Genomic DNA, 18,507 nt, shown 5'->3' on the forward strand with positions numbered 1-18,507 from the left:
GAAGAGTCATCACCATTTGAAGTTTGCTCCAAAATGAAAGTGAAACTGGGGGGAGGGGGGGGGGGGGGGGATGCGCTTTTCTTCTCCGTATCAGTGACCTAAATCCTGCTGTAGCATACGTGTAAAAGTTCGGGACTGTTCATCCCATCAGCTTTACATGGATGGGCAACTGCCCAAGCTTCAAATCAATCATCTAATCCTTACGGTCCAACAAAACTTTCCAGAACAGCAAATGAATGATGAGCATTTTAATTTGATGGTTCGGATTACCCAATCAATGCAACAATGTGATACAAGAGCCATGACCAACTGACAGTGCGGTCCACCCAGCATGGTTAAAATGTTGTATGAATGAGAATCAGCACAAAGAACTCATCCATTGAGCCCCAACTCCTTTAGTTGAATTAAGGACTGGCAATTTTTGTTTCCACAGCAAAAATCAGAGGCTAGGAAGGTTTAAATCAGCGTAATCATGCCGTGGCCCATCCATGCAGGGACGCACTGGTTGAACAGTTCCAATCATGATGGGTGGCTCATTGCATCTTTTTGGGTAGTCTACAGTTTCCCCGCACATATTTAGAGGTCCTCTGATTATCTCAACCATCCATCTTTTGGGTCCCATCATGACGCTGCTGCGATATCCAAAATTCATACAGATGTATGATCAGATGCATCTCTATGGAGACCTATAAAAACCTGTCTTTCCCTTTATATTTCTCAACAAATAAATCAATAGCAACAAAGCCAGCAGCAAAAATACAAACCGCTCCTGAGAGTTCTCTTAGCTGACAATACACATACCTTTCTAATCAAATAAACAACACTCATCCTCGCTGGTTTTACTCACGCTGCCGGCATGGGGTCGGTTCCTCGATTGCTAGAACTCCCAAATCTCCGAACAACTCCAGGATCAGATAACGTGTGCCATACCTGTGGCAGCAATTCATTGGCTATGGTCAATCCAGGCAGTGAAGAAAAAGGATATCATAAGTAGAAATAATACAGAAAGGTGGAACGGGATTTGAATTTGAATGCTCACTTCCAGCCTCCCTTTGGAGCCTCCAATTGCCAACAAGAAAGGGTTGTCTTCTGAAAATGAAACTGAAAAGACCGCCCCCTGAAAATAGCATCCGCACCGGCACAAGAATAACAACAACCCAAGTCAGCTTTCTTATTATTATTTTTTAAAATAAACGACTTCGTTTCTATACATTAATTTTTTTTAATAAATAATAATAATAAAAGAATAAGAATAATCAAGGGTTGTATATTGCCCAATACAAAAGAGAAGATCTAGCCACCCCAATATTATCGACCACCTTGTTTGCTTTAAGTAGAACATAATAATCTCTTTTCTTTTTCCTTCTTTTCCCTTTTTCTACAACGCTAGAAAGATCCCACAATTCATCCATTACATATGTTAAAGGAACCCTTCTTTTGTATTTTCTTTCAACAGCAATGTAGCACTAAGCCCATTCAGCTAAGGCCTGCCCAGTGCATCGGACTTTAGGCATGGCCCATCTCGGGCCGAGCTTGGGCTAGAGTATCAGGCCTGAGGGCTGGGCTTAATATTCAGGCCCATGTATTACAGCCGTCAGCCCGGCCCTGCCCATTAGGGTTTGCAAAGGCAATCTTAATATCCCTTAGGCCCAGGCTTAGAATAAACATTTCGGGCCAAGCTCAGGCTGGACTACTTTGGTTCATCAGGGGCCTAGGCCGGGCTCAGGCACATGTTGAACAATGCAAGCTGGTCTTGGACAAAGCTTGGCCCGGCCTGTTGACACCCCTACATTTAGCCTAAAGATGCCAGTTCCTCTACAAATCCTTACGTAATAAGTTTATTCTAATAGGGTGTGTGAAGGCGCACAATGGTCTGCATGTCATCCGACCTGCCCAGCAAGGTTGCACTACCCTTTATTTTCTTTTCTTTTCTTTTTTGAAAGATAGGGTCACTATCGTGAAAGTTGGCAGCCCCAAAATCAGGACGATCCAACCATAATGTGGGCCACCATGTGAATTAGAATGATTTTGAGTGGTGGCAAGTGTATACAAACATTCTCCTTCCCAACATCAACATTAACATGTCCAACACAATTGTCAAACACATGCTTCTGGCTACAATTTGCAGAGAAATGAAAGGTCCCTAATACACACGTTTTATAAGCAACTCAGAACTCATGAATCTAATTGGAGAAAAATGCCTGTAAAAATAGAAAGAAAAGAAAAGCTCTGAACCACAAAGGTTAGGAAATAAGGCTTCAATTTGAAGTTTGAAGATAGAGATATTGTGTTTGATCAACCCATTTTAAAAGGAATTGGATAACAGTCTGTGTTAAAATCAGCAATCCACTGAAGGAGAATGGAAACCTCTTAAAACACAATAACCAACACAAAAGGAAAAAAAAAAACATAAACGTTGAGGCATGACAGAGCTGCTCACCCCTTACGCCCCTCAAGCAATGATCCAGACTCTTTATTTAGAGGGCCTCACCATAGGTGGACCGCGTGAAAATATCTCACTCATCAGAGATCCCACTGTCCATATAGAGGTCAACTGGAAACAGCAGCCAAGAAGAGCACCTCCTAACTTACCTTTTGCATGGAAGTTGTACGGAAGTGGAGGATCTCTAATCAGTGAGACTTCAGCACCTATGTAGCCCATAAACAATGGTACCTTCTAGATGAATGTTCGGATCATCACATGGACCTTCAGTTCGTGACCTTCCTTATCATTTCCCAATGATAAAATAATTAAGCAGCACTTACAGCTTTAGGATCCTTGGATGCAACACAGGAGGGTTGATTGTTTGATATATCCCAGAGTTTCACCTGAAAAATACACACGTGAGGTGCACCATAATAATAATAAAAAGCCTATGCAAAAATAAAGGATGTTAAAAAGCTAAGCCTACCATTTTATCGGTTGACCCAGTTGCAAGCAGCTGCAAAAAGAACGACGGCCGTTTCAATAAATTACCATGGAAATTTTTTCCTTTGTTTCTCAGAATTGAAAGTGGTCTACAAAAAGCTTATGTTGAGAATGAGAAGGACATACGTTAGCTGCTGATGGATTATAGGAGATTGTACAAACAGCTTTATCATGTGCATGAAGAGTGAAACTTGGTTTGGAAAGAGAACTTGAGTTGGAAGCAGCTGCTCGAATGTCGAAACCTTGAACTGTACCGTCTTCAAGGCTGACCTGAGTACATTCAGAGAACTATTAGCCCAAGCCCATTCATATTTTTCCATCTAGAACATAATAAAAACTCATACTTGGCTCAGGAATTAGGTCCTTCAGTTATCCAGATTTGACTGGCCAAGTCAAAAAGCTAGTACACAATTTTTCTTTTTTTGTATAATTGGGATTTGTACGGTGCCAGACTATAGAGAATTGACTCGGCAGAGTTCCTAGTCAATTTGTAAGTCTTCAAATGAGAAAGTATGTTGATGAACAAACTGTCTATAAATCAAACAGAATTATGTAGCAAGGAGCTTTTTAGAAATGGTGCCATGTCAACATGTGGAAACATGACGATGTGTGTATGCGACTCCTGGACACCACGCAAAGTATGTAACTGATATTTTTTGGTTGGTAGAGACTTAACTTTGATGGCGCTCTGAAGGTAACCTGAGACCATGTGCAAAGGACTACAGAATCCTGAGGGATGTTAGAATCTAAATTCATATATGTCACTTCCAAAACCACGGATGGGCTGAATCCATAGAAGCAGAATCTACGATAAGGAAGACTTTAAATTTATTTTTTTTTTAGCTAAAGATTCACTAGGGTCTATTGAAAGCGGAGGGAGACTAAAAAGAATCACCTACTGGGTGTCCACCAGGTGGTCTGAGCTGTGAAGGTCATCTTATATACTCAAAATCAGCAACTTTTGTTTTTTTTTTTGGAATATAACCTGGTCATTTCAGAAAGAAGAGCTTTTAGGTTTATCACTTTTTTTTTTTTGAAAGGTATCACCATTTCAAATTAATTTGACAAAAATAATTACGAAACCTATTACTCATAATATACGTGGGATGTTTGCAGATTGGGCTTCTAGGAGTTTCCCATGTCCAACACCCAGATTTTTATTTTTGTCTAATAACAACGCATTTCCATGTCCAGGTTATATACCGATGTTGTGAAATTTCAAATGAAGTCAAGCCAGTGAAATTCATCTATAACTTGTATTGAAAAAATGGTTAGAAAGATTACCACAAAAGAGTGTTTATTGTGTGGATCCCATTCCAAGCTTTCAACATCAGCTGCAACCTCCCATTTCGTACCAGCTTGTGAGGGTGCCCTCATGTCCATCTGCAGTTCATAGACATAGGAGACAATTCAGGTCAAGGTGTCTGTGCGCATATAAAAAATACTTGAGAGCAACACAATGCAGATTTGGAAGCATTATAGCCCTTAGATTGTTCAATGGGGTATAACTAATGTGGATAATATTTAGTTGCACTAGAAATCCTTCTCATAAACAACTTGTAAGTGAGAAGTACTTTCATAGAGGAACCAATAACTCGAGTGGTTGTGAAAATTTTAAGTAAATTCACCTCCTGAAAGATGCATGAACTATCACTATCTTCTCTTTACCTTCAATTTGATATATTAAATCACATCCTAGAAGCATGGGAGCAAGCAATGTTCAACTCGGAACTTGGGCCAATCGTGCTTGCGGAGCCTCAAGTAGGGGATTGCTTTAATATTAATACATACATAATGCACATTCATATATTTTTCTTTTTCAAAATACCAATACGATACGTGTCAGCCGATATGTATCGGCCAATATTTGAACCTCACTAATATTTAGAAATGAACCCGCATCTGTCACTTCTCATAAATAGAATGCACCATCCTCCTGGTCCTAGGAAAAATCACATACATCTTTGTTTTTACAAATGATCTAGAAAAGCATGTTGGGGAAAAAAAAAAAAAAGGAGAGTTCAAACGTTTAAGTTCTCAACAGATAATGTTCTCTTACCATGACCACTGAGCGATCAAAAGACCCACTAAGAAGAACTTCTGGCACATTCCGGTTCCATGCAACTGCTTGGACCTGTAACAAGATCGAGAGACATAGGAAGAGCTTGAAATCAACAATTAAATTATTTCTATCTTCACTAGAACAAGCTACAAAAGATGTTGGCTATCAAGGCTCACGAGCCTAGCAAGAGATGGAGATTGGGATGCTAAGTGAGCTTCTAAGGGAAGATGGTTGGCAGTGAAACATGTATTTCGTGGAGGGGAAAAAATAACAGGGATTACACTAGTTTCTTTTCTTTTCTTTTTCATTTAATAAACAGAAACCACTATTTAAAAGATCATATATACAAAAATATTTGCTAAGAGGAACTATATGATCCTCAACTGGTATAATCAGGTTTTCAGTTTGCACGAGCGGGACCCCATGGTCCGGTAATCCAGACCACTGGACAGTTGAATTCCCAGATTGGATGATCCCACTGATATTGGGTGTTTCAGTTCCATGTGGACCATTGTTTTACAGCTCCTCTTGACCATCAATGTGCTGGCCACAAGAAATCAGCTTGCGATTGTTCTATCAAGGAGGCTTTCAGATATCATCTATCCAAGAGATCAATCGTCTGGATCACTTAAACATGACCCCAACTGAACAAATTGAAAACCCAAATATACCCTGCATATGCATATCTCTGGTCGAGGTTCATGTCACTACGCTTTACATAAAGAGAAATAATGACTTCCGAATACAAATCAACCACCATGAAAGTCAAAACTCCTTCCAAGCAATCAGATTTGGGTTTGCGGCAGGTACAGTAAGTATATAACTTAGAGAGAAAAGGCGTCTAGTTAGAGAAAACTGATGTGTTTCCGTCATCCGATCAAGGAGCTTGATAAATGGGATACCTAAGATATAACTTGTTCAATGATTGAGTCAAACACAAGAACCAGATTAGTTTAAGGGAAGAAGAATGATAACATAATCTCAGCCTTTTAAATAATAAGAAATAGCACTGATGCATTGCCTTTGCATTCCAAAAAAAAAAAAAAAAACCAGTTCTCAAAATAAACTATGGATACTGTTGGTTAAGAGAAAATTGCCTTGTCTGTATGATGTTCCATTGTGAGAGGGCATTTCCCTGTAACCACATCCCAAACCTTGACAGACTTGTCTGCACTTGCACTGGCTAGGACATTCCTGAATTTATGAAGCAGCAGCAACAATTAAACATCATAACAATGAGGGGAATAACATTATACTTGACCCAAATATTAACTGTATACTCAGGTCTTGAGTTCATATAACTGGGGCCCATGGTTTGCCAGTCCAGATCTTTCATTTGATGGGAGACCTTATAGATGGAATTATCACCCAAATTAGAAGATCCTAGCCATCCATCTGTGGCTTTTTTTCCTGACAAATGTGGGCCTTGATTGACTTAACTGTCTGTTTGCAAGCCAGACGCTTAAGGGCTAGGACCATCCCATCAGGGAGATTTTTGGGAAATGAGCCATTCACAGAGGGGCCCATCAGATCTAACAGTCTAGATTACCAAACCATGGGCCCAGTCATAGGAACTGAAGACATAAGGACAGGGATCACAAAGTACAGAATCTAAAGTGTACACTGTTATGGGCACCATGCTCCAATAATATAGACTGTTGATCTGATGGGGAACTAGAATACATCGTATCATCCTAGCATTGTTGACTCACCTGATCTCCTTGTTCCAGGCAAGACCGAGTACAGAATCTTGGTGGCTGTCCTTTTTGTATTTGACCGATGTCTACAGTAATCAAATTCCCACATTTAGTAAGATCACATGTTAGAAAATGTGAACACATCTAAATCTAGTATCTAATAAGCACTCAAAACATTGCTGTAAGGACAACTAAAATAGCTGTATGGTTTATGGGAAAATTACTGAAAACACCCTGCTTATTGTTCTTTTGAATTAACGGAAATAGCTTATGAAAATAACATGATACCATCCACTCCATCAAGTTGACTTGGCCATTTGACAAGGTGAGTTGAGGGTATCTACATCAATTCAAAGATGTTGGGGAAGTCATAAATTCCCCTGTTGAAGAATCAGGACTTCAGATTGAAGTGCATGAGGAAGCAATTCCCTATATTATTTAAGAATAAGAATCCAGGAAGCATATTCATTTCTTTCTTTCTTGGAACTAGAGAGATATGCATGCTAGTGATAGAAAAGGCAAGATACAAAATAAACTAGATGATGAGGTTTCCACAAACGAACAAGAAAATGTTATTGTCAGATCTTAAGCTTAAAACTATCAAATGTATGCAGGAAACAATCTAAAAAGAAAATTTACAATTTTGAAACTTCGCTGGAAACAATCAAAAAAGGAAATTTGCAATCGACAGTGAAGGAAGAAAATAATCACAGACCTTCTTGCTTTTTTTCTTCTTCTTGGAAATGCCCCCTAAGACCATAAATGGTTGAACTTCATCAATCTGAAAAAGAAAACGTAGACAAGCTATGAAGGACTCAACATACAAAATGCTAAGGTAAAAAGGATGTCAAAGCATAGAAAGAAGTCATATTTTCTCAAGGATGAGCTATGTCAACCAATAAGAAATATGAAGTCACATACAAGGTCAAGGTCCCAAATTTCAATAGCAGGTTCCATCGAGCCTACAGCTATAAAGTTTCCTGCCATCATCAGGAAGAGTCAAACCATAGCCAAAAGGAGGCAATAGGGGGAAGAGAGAGAGAGATGAAACATTAAAAAACAACTAAAACATTAGAAATACAAAAGGCAAAGAAAGGAGAAATTGCCAGCAATAATAATGATCTTTGACAAAACAGTAATCAAAGAGACGTATCAGAACCAGAGAGAGAGAGAGAGGTGTGATTTTCATAGGTAACTTCATCTTTGCTGCCAATGTCTCATGTGTTGGACATCTGAACGACACAAAAGGCGGGCCACACCATGAATATCACCTCACAAGAAGGTCAAGCAATCCACTCGTTAGGTGGGACACACATGTAAATTGAGTCAAATCCTAAGCTGTCCATTGATTTCAACAGTGGCCCACCTAGGATTGACCACCTCATTTTTGCACAAGGTGGTCTTCATGGTGTGCCCTGCCTTTTGAATGGATCAAATGTCCAATACATGGTATGATATGCTAATGGGAAAGGAGGGGTTGCATGTGAAATTTCGCAAACATGGGATGCATGTGTGTTCTAATGTATTTCTAGCTGTTCATCATCACCATCATCAAAACCATGACCCAGCTATCTGTGGTCAGCTTTACAATCTTGTTTCACCAATCAATCCTATCTAAGGTCCTATCCTTGGTAAGTGAACAGGCTTTCACCCTCTCACCATCTCAATCCAATTCATTTTAGGTCTTCCTCCCATCCTCTTTTATGCCATTCTACCTTAATCAATGTTCCCCTCCTCGGCGAAGCCATTCCAGTCTTCATTGCACGTGAACAAATCATTTATGCTCTCCATCATTTTAATCCCCTATTGGGACTATCCTTAGTTTGCTTTGGATGACCCCCACTTTTAATTCTATCCTTCCTATCTTCCCGCACATCCATCTCAACAACCTCATCTTTGCAATACTCATCTATGCTCATATTGCTTTCTAATTGTCCAACAATCTACCCTATGTAGCATAGCCACTCAAATAGTTGTCTTGTAAAATGTTCACTCAAGTTTCATAGGCATGCATCTCCACTTATGTGCATATAGTTTTCTACATCTTATGCTTTTATGAACTCCTTTTTCGTGAATATCCATGGACAAATTTCATATAACAAAACATTTTTGTACATCATTATATATTTCTACAGATATGTCAGTTTTTTTGGGTTTTCCAAGCCCCCCATGTCTAACAATAACCCGTGTTCATGTCCAAGCCATAGATAGATGAATGCAATGGTCCTCAAATATGATCATATTATGCTTTTTTTAATGGCCTTAATTAACGTTATTGATTTCAAAAGAAGTATAACCAAATAAACAAGTTCCTAACAGATGCTTTCCAAGGGGCAACAGGTGGGCTTGTTCAAAGGTTTCTAAGTGAGTCAGGCGCTTCCCCCAATCTCCCATATTCAGTTTGCGGATGATGCAATTCTCTTTTGTGAGTCGGACGAGGTTAAGGTTGATAATTTGAGCATGATTCCCCATTGTTTTGAAGCAGTCTTGGGGCAAAACGTTAATTTGGCTAAATGTGAGATGCATGGTATTCATTTGAATAGCGAAGCAATTGGTCACTTTGCGAACCTTTTTGGCTACAAGGCAGAATCCTTCCCCTCTTATTCTGGGCTCCCCCTCTACATTGGAAAACCGGCTAAGTATCTTTGAGACAAAGTGGCGGAAAGGATAGAGATGAGAAATTATCGGCTTGGAGAGGAAGGTAATTGTCTCTTGGCAAGCGGATTACCCTTATTAAAGTTGTTCTATCCAATCTCTCTATTTATTTCTTGTCACTTCAAATGCCCAAAGGCGGTTCTCTCCCACCTCGGCAAGCGAAGACGTGATTTCCTTTGGGGTGACTCAGTCAAGAAGAAATGTTTCACTTGTTGGACTAGGGTGGTGTGTAAGCCATATGATGAAGGCGACGCTAATATTTGCTCTTTGGCCTTAATGAACGAGGCCCTCTTAGGCAAATGGTGGTGGAGATTTGGAACTGAATCGGGAGCTCTTTGGAGAAAGGCTATGGCAGGCAAATATGGTTGCTTGGTAGGAGGCTAGTGGACGAAGGAATCCTCCCTCTACAAATCCTTTTCGGTATGAAAAGGTATCGTTAGCATTAAGCACAAATTCTTCAATGGCGTTGCCTTTTATCTTGGAAAAGAGGAGAAAGAATCATTTCTGGGAAGATGTGTGGAGAGGCAATATGCCTCTCTCCCCCCGCTTCTTGGCCATAGCTACTCTTGCCCCAAATAGAAGTATCATGATTGATAAATGCCATGAGATCCATGGTGAGGCGATTGTTTGGTCACCCTGTAGCAAGTCCTTGTGGGACGAGGAGGTGGAAGAGTACGTTGCCCTTTTGGATTAGTTCCAACCTAACATTCCGAAGGCTGGTGAGGTCGATAGCCTAGTTTGGACTAAAGATAAGTTTGGTCGCTTCACGATGAAATCTTTCCACTTTATGCTTCATAATGAAGGGGAGAGAATTGAGCACCTCTTTTCTTTAGCATTATAGAGGCCCTCCTAAGATTGGGGCTTTCGGGTGGCTAGCGGGTAGAAAACAAATCCTTACGATTGACAAACTCCAAAAAATGGTCCATGATTGTCCCGAACATCTCCTTTGTATGGCCCGTAAAGAGACTATCAACCATCATTGTTCCTTTGCGAGCCGTGTGTGGATTTCTCTTCTCGCTAGGTTCGGTTTGGCATGGTGTATGCCTTTTGACATTGGGGATTTGTTCTTAAATTGGCACAAGGTGGCCTTTCGCAAGAATTCTAGTGCGATTTGCAGACTTTGTCTCCTTGCTGCTTTATTGGCTATTTGGGTTGAGAGGAATGGTAGATGCTTCAATAATGTCAGCCGTAGTGTGGATTGGGTCGCTTCTCATGTTTGGGACATTGCCATGGAGTGGGTTACAGCTAAGGGTTGGCTGTTGTAATTTAGCTTTTCTTTTTGTCCTTTCACTTTTTTCTTGTTTCCTCTTTGCGTTACTGCTATCTCAGCACCTTCTAATGAAAGTTCCAGTTATCTTTCAAAAAAAAAAAGGCAAAAGCCAACCTTCAAAGCTCCCAACTAAAATCCCAACATAACCCAAGCAGTCTCCCTCAATAAAATTTGAAAAGGAATATATATATATATATATATATATATATATATATATATATATACACACACACACACGGAAACGCTCACCTACGAACCAGTTCGTACGTACCACATACGAACTTTTTTGAGAACCCATCATACGTGATGTGAATTCAAAATCTGAACCGTTCATGTGAAGCAGCACCTCGTAAAACCCCCCAGGACCAAGTTTTACTTTGATCTAAAACTTTGATGGGCCATGAAAAATGAAAACAGTTTCCTCCCTTGATTTGCATTTCTCTTTGCTATGGCCCACCAGAATTTTAGATCAGGATGAAAATTTGTGACAGGGGGTTTCATGGGATTCCGCATCACATGGACTGTTCAGATTAGACACCCATGACACGTGTGCAAAAGTGCGCACGTGCGTAGGTGCGCAGGGGAGCATGACTCTATATATATATATATATATATATATATATATATATATATATTCAAACAGGTGTATATGGAACTCACCTTTATCTCCACTTTTGAGGTTACAATCAAGCCATGATGTGCAAAGGGGAAAGGCTGGAAGTATTATATCATGATGAACATACATGTTTGAATCACCATCTTCTGATTCTTCAAGTATCCAAACCTGCCAAACAAAATAAAGAAACTGTAAGAATTTTTCCTTCCTTGTCACAATTAAATCAACAGGGGATTGATGAGATGTCTACTATCGAATGAAAATGCAAATGGGCTGCAACCAGCATCCCCATGTGCAAGTACAATGATAAGCAGAGGGGAAAGAGATCACAAACTCAATAATATGCAAGGATGAAAGCGAGAACAAAAAGGAGAAGCAACTGCTGATCAAGTCACTATCACATGCCTCGAGATGACTGACATCATCCTCATTCCGTGCACAGACTATAACTGCATCCGACGGTTTTATGGTCATGTCTTCAATTTCCTCTTCATCATCATCCTGCCAGAAGAACCATGGCATAGTTCATGCATTGGAAGCCGACGATGCAATGGATGCTCATGTAAAAAGAGCACAAGACTTACATCCTTATCCTTCAGATATGGATCCATGTCATTGCTGGGATAGAAAGTGTCACCAAGTCCAGAACTAAATAGCTCAATGCCTGATGTTGTCCAAAAGAAATACATTGTTGGTAAAATATCCACACAACTTTTTTACCTTTTTTTTTCTTGAAATAAAAGGAGAAATTATACAGTGTGCCTCAACTTCCATGCAAGGATCAATGAACCTAAGTTGGTGTTTGGAAACATGGAAAACCTTGGAAATGAAATCAGCTTCTGTAGAAAACTCACTTTTCCTCTGTTTGAGAAAGAAGTAGAGCTCTAGAAACTGATTTCTATTTCCCAGATTTTCCCAAAAAAATGTCATCATTTATTTCACCGGAATAAGGCATTAAATCAATTATTGAGGCAGAGAAACGATACGAGGCAACTGTTCGAGGTGATCATATCCATGTAAAACTGGAAACCAAAACAAAGAACAGAAGACCTAAATCCATGGTTGTCCATTCCCTGAGGATTCCAGGTCACTTTTCCATATCCACATTTAGTTTTCCTCAATCCAAACACAACCTAATGAAATTTTATAATGACATGATAAGTAGTTGACAAACACATGTAGATAAATCATAGGAAGTACCTGCATCCTCTTCATCATAATTATCCATATCAAGTTCCCTCAGGCCATCAGTTATGTCCTGAAAATTGTTTCCAGAATTTTTGCCAAGAGCATCTGCTGCAGCTAATGCCTGACCGATTGCATTGGTCTGCACAGCAGCATCAACATCCATTTCCTCATCTTGTTCATCCTCACTGTGTCCGCTGCATGAGCATAGAACTTTTAGAACAAGACAGAGCATGAAGATTATATAATCCAACAAGAATATACAGACACTTTAAGTAAATGCAATGTGGGTGGGAGTGGGTTCTAATAGACAGCTTGATGGAACACATACATCAAGGTGGGCCCTACACAGCTCAAACATTTTAATGCATGTGATCATTCCCTACACACTTCAGGCATACAATATTTCCTTAAACGCATAACCAGCAGTGACTTAAGGTGAATTTCCTCCCCCGAACACCAACTGTAAGAGACTTAATTGGAAATCATTTCCCACTTACAAAACTTACAGGCATCCACACAACCCCTAACTGACGCATGGATAATGCATTGGATAAACTTTTTTAATTTCATTTGGGTACTCAAGCTCATCACTTGCAAATAAAAATTAACATCTCTAAGGGTCAATGGCTAGACTACATAATGTAACAGCAATGACCATGTAAGTGAGTACAACATAAGCATTTTACCTTCTTTCTAGAATCCCTGTCTTCAAGATCTCTTCAATCTCCTCTTTTGAGGGTGGCTCCGCAACAACTGGTACAACCTTTGAAGCACCTTTTGGGACCCAACACACGGCCGCTATCATATTTTACACAATTATCCTATCCAAGAGAGAGTATACAACATCGAATGTTAAGCGTCCATATGGATAACATTAATTGGTGTGGATATGTCTGGATTGGATGTGTGTATCACACATTCATACTAGCATTCCTCGACCAGAAAATTACCATGACTGCGTTAATATGAGGATTCGCCATAATCTATTAAATACTGGCAACTCATCTACATTAAAAATGACAATCATTTACATCAATCAGGACCACCCAAAATTCCAGATTCAGGGTCCTTTTATGGATGAGCAGAGGCCAAAACTCACACTGATTGGATGATCAGATACTGCTTGGACGAAAAATGATATTGTGGATGATCAGAGGCCGATACCAACTAATTTCTCCATTGAATTCGGAGCACTGATTTTTTTTATTTTTCTTTTTTCTTTTGATCGGCCATTCGATGCCCAGTAGTTAGGACTATCTGAGTCGTCGAATCAATGTGATTTTTCGGCTATGCCCATCTAAAATGGGTAATAGAGTGTGTACGGTCTGGATTGACATGGGAGAGTTTCGAGCTCGCCAGAAATCTGCCTGCGCAGTTCCACGTACCTGCTTCGACGTCTCTCTCTCTCTAGCCGGAATCCCTTCTCTCTCTGTCGCCGGAATCCCTTCTCCCGCCGATAAGGTCTTCTCTCTCTCGGCGCTTCTTTCTCTGTCGCCGGAATCCCTTTGGGACGGTCCTCTCTCTCTCTCTCTTCGTCGAAACCCACCGAAAACCCTACCACAGCAGGACGCGGATTTCCTGCGAAAGCCTTTTGCAGGAAGTTCCTGCGCTGGAAACTTAAGTGGGGCCCACCGTGATGTTTGTGAGAAATCTACCCCGTCCATTCGTTTTGTGAGCTCATTTTTAAGGCATCAGGCTAAAATTAAGCCGGATTCAATACTCAGATGAGCCAAAAACGAGATGATTGAACGTATACAGTTGAAATATTCGTGTGGCCACGTAAGCTTTGAATCAGGCTAATATTTGTGTTTTCATTTCATCCCAATAGGATTGGCGTTATAAACGGTATAGATGGCATGTAAACATCACCGTAGACGCTAGGATCGTTTCAACGGCAGAAATTTCCCTACACACATTTTCCTTTAGTGCGGCCCAATTGAGTCCTAGATCCTGCTCACTTTTGGTCTCAAGTCCAAAAACAGAACTCAAAAAACGGATGAACGGGGTAGATTTCTCACAAACATCACTGTGGGCCCCACCAAAGTTTTCATGCAGAAATCCACGTCCACCACAGCAGCAATAAACGCATATATATATATATATATATATATATATATATATATATATATATAGATGTGTCTTATCCAATCCGTCCATCCGTTTTTTCAGTTTATTATAGAGAAGGAATCCAAAATATAAGCATATCCAAATCACAAGAGGACTACACTACAAGAAAGGGTTAGTATAACATCCACCGCTGAAATCTTCCTGGGGGCTACGGTGATGTTTATTTGTCATCCAACCTATTCATAAGGTCATACAGACGTGGATGAAGGAAAATCACAAATATCAGCTTGATCCAAAACTGGAGGAAAATCACAAATATCAGCTTGATCCAAAACTTCTGTAGCCCCATGGATTTTTCAATGGTACATGTTCAATTCACGCTGTTTCTTGTGGTATGATCCACTTGAGCTATGGGTGTGCTTAAATTTTGGGTTTATGCACTAAAATGAGCTTATAAAACGGATGGACAGCGTAGATAATACACATAGAGACCCACATAGTTTACTCAGCGTAGTGAGCTTATACTCAATCCGAATCCTCTTTATGCGGAGGTCCGAGTACAACCGGTTGCATCACATCCTCCACATAATAACTTCCAACATGTTTAGTGCATGTGAAATCCAATCCTTCCAATAGGTTGGCCCACCATAACGATCATCTAATCTAAAAATATAACCCTATCCATTCATCAGATGGGCTGCACTCACTGATAGATGGTTAGAAGTGTGATCCACTCGAAGAGTTGGTACCGTTATTTTTGCATAGAGTGAGGGTGATCTTCATGGTGGGTACTGGTTGGTGCGTGGACTGTAACTTGCAGTACATCTAGTTGGATTTGAGTGAATCACCACACTATATTGTGCTGAGTAAACTATGTAGGCCAGAGTGATGTATGTTATCTTATCTACGCTGTCCATCTGTTTTTACAGCTTAGTTTAGGACATGGGCCTAAAATGGAAGCATATAGAAAGCTCAAGAGGATCATAGGAAACAATGAAGATAATGACATCTACCTTTGAAACATGGGCCCACAGTGATGTTTATTTATCATCCAACCTATTCATAAGGTAAACAAAGACATGGATGAAGGGACAACACAACTATGGGCTTGATCCAAGACTTCTATAGCCTCCCAAGAAGCTTTCAATGGTAAGTGTTCAATTCCCAGTGTTTTTTGTGACATTTGGATATGCTTAATTTTTGTGATAATAGCCTAAAAATGATATGTAAAAACAGATAGACAATGTGGATAAGACACATATATTACTTTGGGCCCCACATAGTATTTGATATTTTGGACGAGTGTAATTGATACTCCCCTGCTCTGATGCTTAGTTATTTGATACTCCTGCGGAAATACTTGTCCATCTGATTGTCCTTGGCACCAAAATATCAAACCCAATCCAAAAGTCGAGTGTGCCACACGACATTGATCAGTTATGATGAGGACGCCCCAATGAAAACTGTTGATCCAGTTCCCCTCGTGTTCGCCGTAAATCCCAAAGACCATGTTGGTCCAAAACTCAGCCACCAAGTGCAATATAAAATCACGACTAAAAACTTGTACATTCACTTGTTGCACCTCACCTAAGCTCTTGAATTTCATTATGCTGCACATTTATTGGACAGATGTGGCTGGAGCTAATTACTATTAGAGCCGTACATGAGTTGAGTTAGCTTGGTTAGCTTGCTCAATTCAACTCAGAAAAGCTGGATTTGCCTCAGCTCAAAATCAGATTCAGACTGTGTCAAGATGATTTTTGGAGCTTCGAAAAAATTCAATCTTGTCCGAGTTCAACTTAACTCAAATCAAATCTCTATTCGAACCGACTTAGATCAAATTAGCTTGGTGTCTTGGTTATTTGGATATGGATGTTGCTCACTAAGTATTTGATTAAATTAACGAAGTGTCGGTGAAGAAGGAATGGATACGCTGAGTGTTTGATTTTGATGTTACTTTCTGAGTGTTTGATGAAATACTTATAAAAATATTGTTACTTTTCTGCATTCTTTGATAAATTAAATATGCAATTTATGTGTATAAGAAAATGCTGTATGACCTTGAACTCGGCTCAAACTGACTCAATCTCTAGAACAAATTGAGGAGAGCTAGCCAAATAGGCTCTGAGGACCAAGTTGAGCTGACTTCGAGCTAAGGTTAGCTACAGGTGAAGTTGAGCTGAGCTGTGCCAAGCTAGACTCGGTTCAACTTGTCAAAATCTGTAATTAGATTACGATTCATCCACGTCATCATTCTCCTAAACCATCTAATTATAATAAGATTAGCTCCAAAATGTGTGGACCCACCTCGATGGAACATCTAAGTAGTCCATTGTGTTAACCTTGGTGCCCAAATATCAATTCGATTTAAAATTTAGGTGGGCCACACCACAGCGAACATTTAGGATGAGAATATCCTTAAGTAAAACCTGATAGATCGTGTGGGTTCTCAAGTATAAGTTAGGGCTAGCCCTTTCTTGGATAGTGGGCCAAGAACCAATGTCATTATGTGGCTGCAGTCTTGACGGAGAAGCCCGCATACGCAGGGGTGCGGCCTTGACCGTGAAGCCTTAATGTATATACTGTATATTCATTCCATCCATCCTTTTTCAGCTAATTTTAGGGCATGATTCCTAAAATCAAGCAAATACAAATTTCAGGTGGACGGCACCACATGAGACAGTGGTGATTGATCATTAAAAACTTAATGTGGTAGAAAAGTTTTGGATCAAGCAGATATTTATTTTTTTCCCTTCATCCAGGTCTATATGACCTTATGAACAGGATGGAAACGAAAATTTATGGTGGGCATTAAGGAGGGCCCTAGGAAGTTTTTAATGGTGGGCATTCAATCACCACTGCTTCCCATGGTGTGGTTCACCTTAGATTTTGATCTGCTTCATTTTTGGGCTAATACCCTATAATAAGCTAATAAAATGGATGGACTGCGTGGATATTCTATACATACATCGAGGTGGGCAGTACAGCCGGGCCGCACCTATTCCGCTCCCCATATGCAGTCCACTTCAGATGGACCTGACTGTACCATGGTTTGGATGATAGCGTCCATTGAATCATGGTTTTACTAAACAATCAAATGTCATCCAATGGTATTTGGATGATTTTGATCCACCGTTAGCTGCTTTAGGTCGTATACCATGGATCTCTACCATTGGACGGTCTAGATAATGTACCGTGTTAGGGCCCACACAGTAAGCAGTTTGGATCTCACCCAAAATAGAAATTTCTCTCATCTGACAGGCCCACCATAGCTTACTGATTAAAAAAAAAAAAAAAAAATTTAAAAATCTCAACCATTAAAACATCCCAGTCGTCTTATTCGCTGACTGTTCCGAATCGCTCATATGCCAAAAGTCAAATTAGTCAGATGATCCTAGCCATTAATTAGAGGTTGTTTGCCCATTGCCCCTTGACGGTTTGGATCATTTACCAGTCGCCATTTGTAATCATCCTCAGGATTATTCAAATGCACGGCCAAGCTCAGCTGACCGTTGTGATTTGTCTGATGCGTCGCATCCATGGTAGGTCCCAATAGGTAAGAGGCTTGATCCTGCACAAGTGTACTGACTGTACGGACATTCAAGGCCTAGTAACTAACCTAGATAATTCCGATAGCACCTTAACCGTCCGTTTACAAGGCCAACAGCCAAATAGCTAGGGTTGACCAACGGAGATTGGTTGCTACGCAACATCCATCCATGGTGGGCCCCACATGATGAACGGTCTGGATCAGCAAGACGTACCTCTTATATGTACAAAATGGGGAACCGAATCAAATCTCTGCTATGAAAAGTTGACTCAAGCAAGTTTTGAGTCGACTTGGCGAGTTTTAGAACTGGGATACAAAGTTGCTCTGAAAACTGAAAAGAAGAGTTTGGTAACGAGAATAGAATAGAATCATTTTCAAGCAACAGCATAACTTCATGTTATGGAAAATCATCTTTGAAATGATTCAACTAGAGCACAGTTAAACACAAATGGGCCCACCTCAATCAACGATCC

General features: G+C 40.1%; 1 protein-coding gene across 2 annotated transcripts; it reads right to left on the minus strand.

Moving 5' to 3' along the window:
* Window positions 1–233: 233 nt before the first annotated feature.
* On the minus strand, window positions 234–13,361 carry LOC131231924 (uncharacterized WD repeat-containing protein C17D11.16-like). 2 transcript variants are annotated; one of them, XM_058228408.1, is made up of 17 exons: window positions 13,104–13,361; window positions 12,430–12,611; window positions 11,814–11,893; window positions 11,635–11,730; window positions 11,274–11,397; window positions 7,610–7,668; window positions 7,404–7,469; window positions 6,704–6,774; window positions 6,089–6,185; window positions 4,989–5,063; window positions 4,214–4,312; window positions 3,056–3,199; window positions 2,913–2,942; window positions 2,767–2,829; window positions 1,040–1,117; window positions 802–930; window positions 234–632 (listed from the first exon to the last, which is right to left on the minus strand). In XM_058228408.1, the coding sequence occupies exons 1-16, from the start codon at window positions 13,220–13,222 to the stop codon at window positions 844–846; spliced, it is 1,470 nt and encodes a 489-aa protein (XP_058084391.1). In that variant the 5' UTR covers window positions 13,223–13,361; the 3' UTR covers window positions 234–632; window positions 802–843. The 2 variants fall into 2 exon arrangements, with proteins under 2 accessions (XP_058084391.1, XP_058084334.1); XM_058228351.1 differs by lacking the exon at window positions 234–632 and having other exon boundaries at window positions 682–930.
* Between the last annotated feature and the right edge of the window lie 5,146 nt (window positions 13,362–18,507).

The sequence above is a fragment of the Magnolia sinica genome, chromosome 1 (genome assembly GCF_029962835.1).
Source record: "Magnolia sinica isolate HGM2019 chromosome 1, MsV1, whole genome shotgun sequence".
Classification (NCBI taxonomy): domain Eukaryota; kingdom Viridiplantae; phylum Streptophyta; class Magnoliopsida; order Magnoliales; family Magnoliaceae; genus Magnolia; species Magnolia sinica.

Excerpts from the sequence above, each read along its gene's own strand:
- LOC131231924 (XM_058228408.1), bottom strand. The coding sequence starts at position 13,222 with ATGATAGCGGCCGTGTGTTGGGTCCCAAAAGGTGCTTCAAAGGTTGTA. Across the intron at positions 11,731-11,813 it reads CATATCTGAAGGATAAGGAT|GATGATGATGAAGAGGAAAT; the intron begins GTAAGTCTTGTG and ends TTCTTCTGGCAG. Across the intron at positions 5,064-6,088 it reads TGGAACATCATACAGACAAG|GTCCAAGCAGTTGCATGGAA; the intron begins GCAATTTTCTCT and ends ATCTTGTTACAG.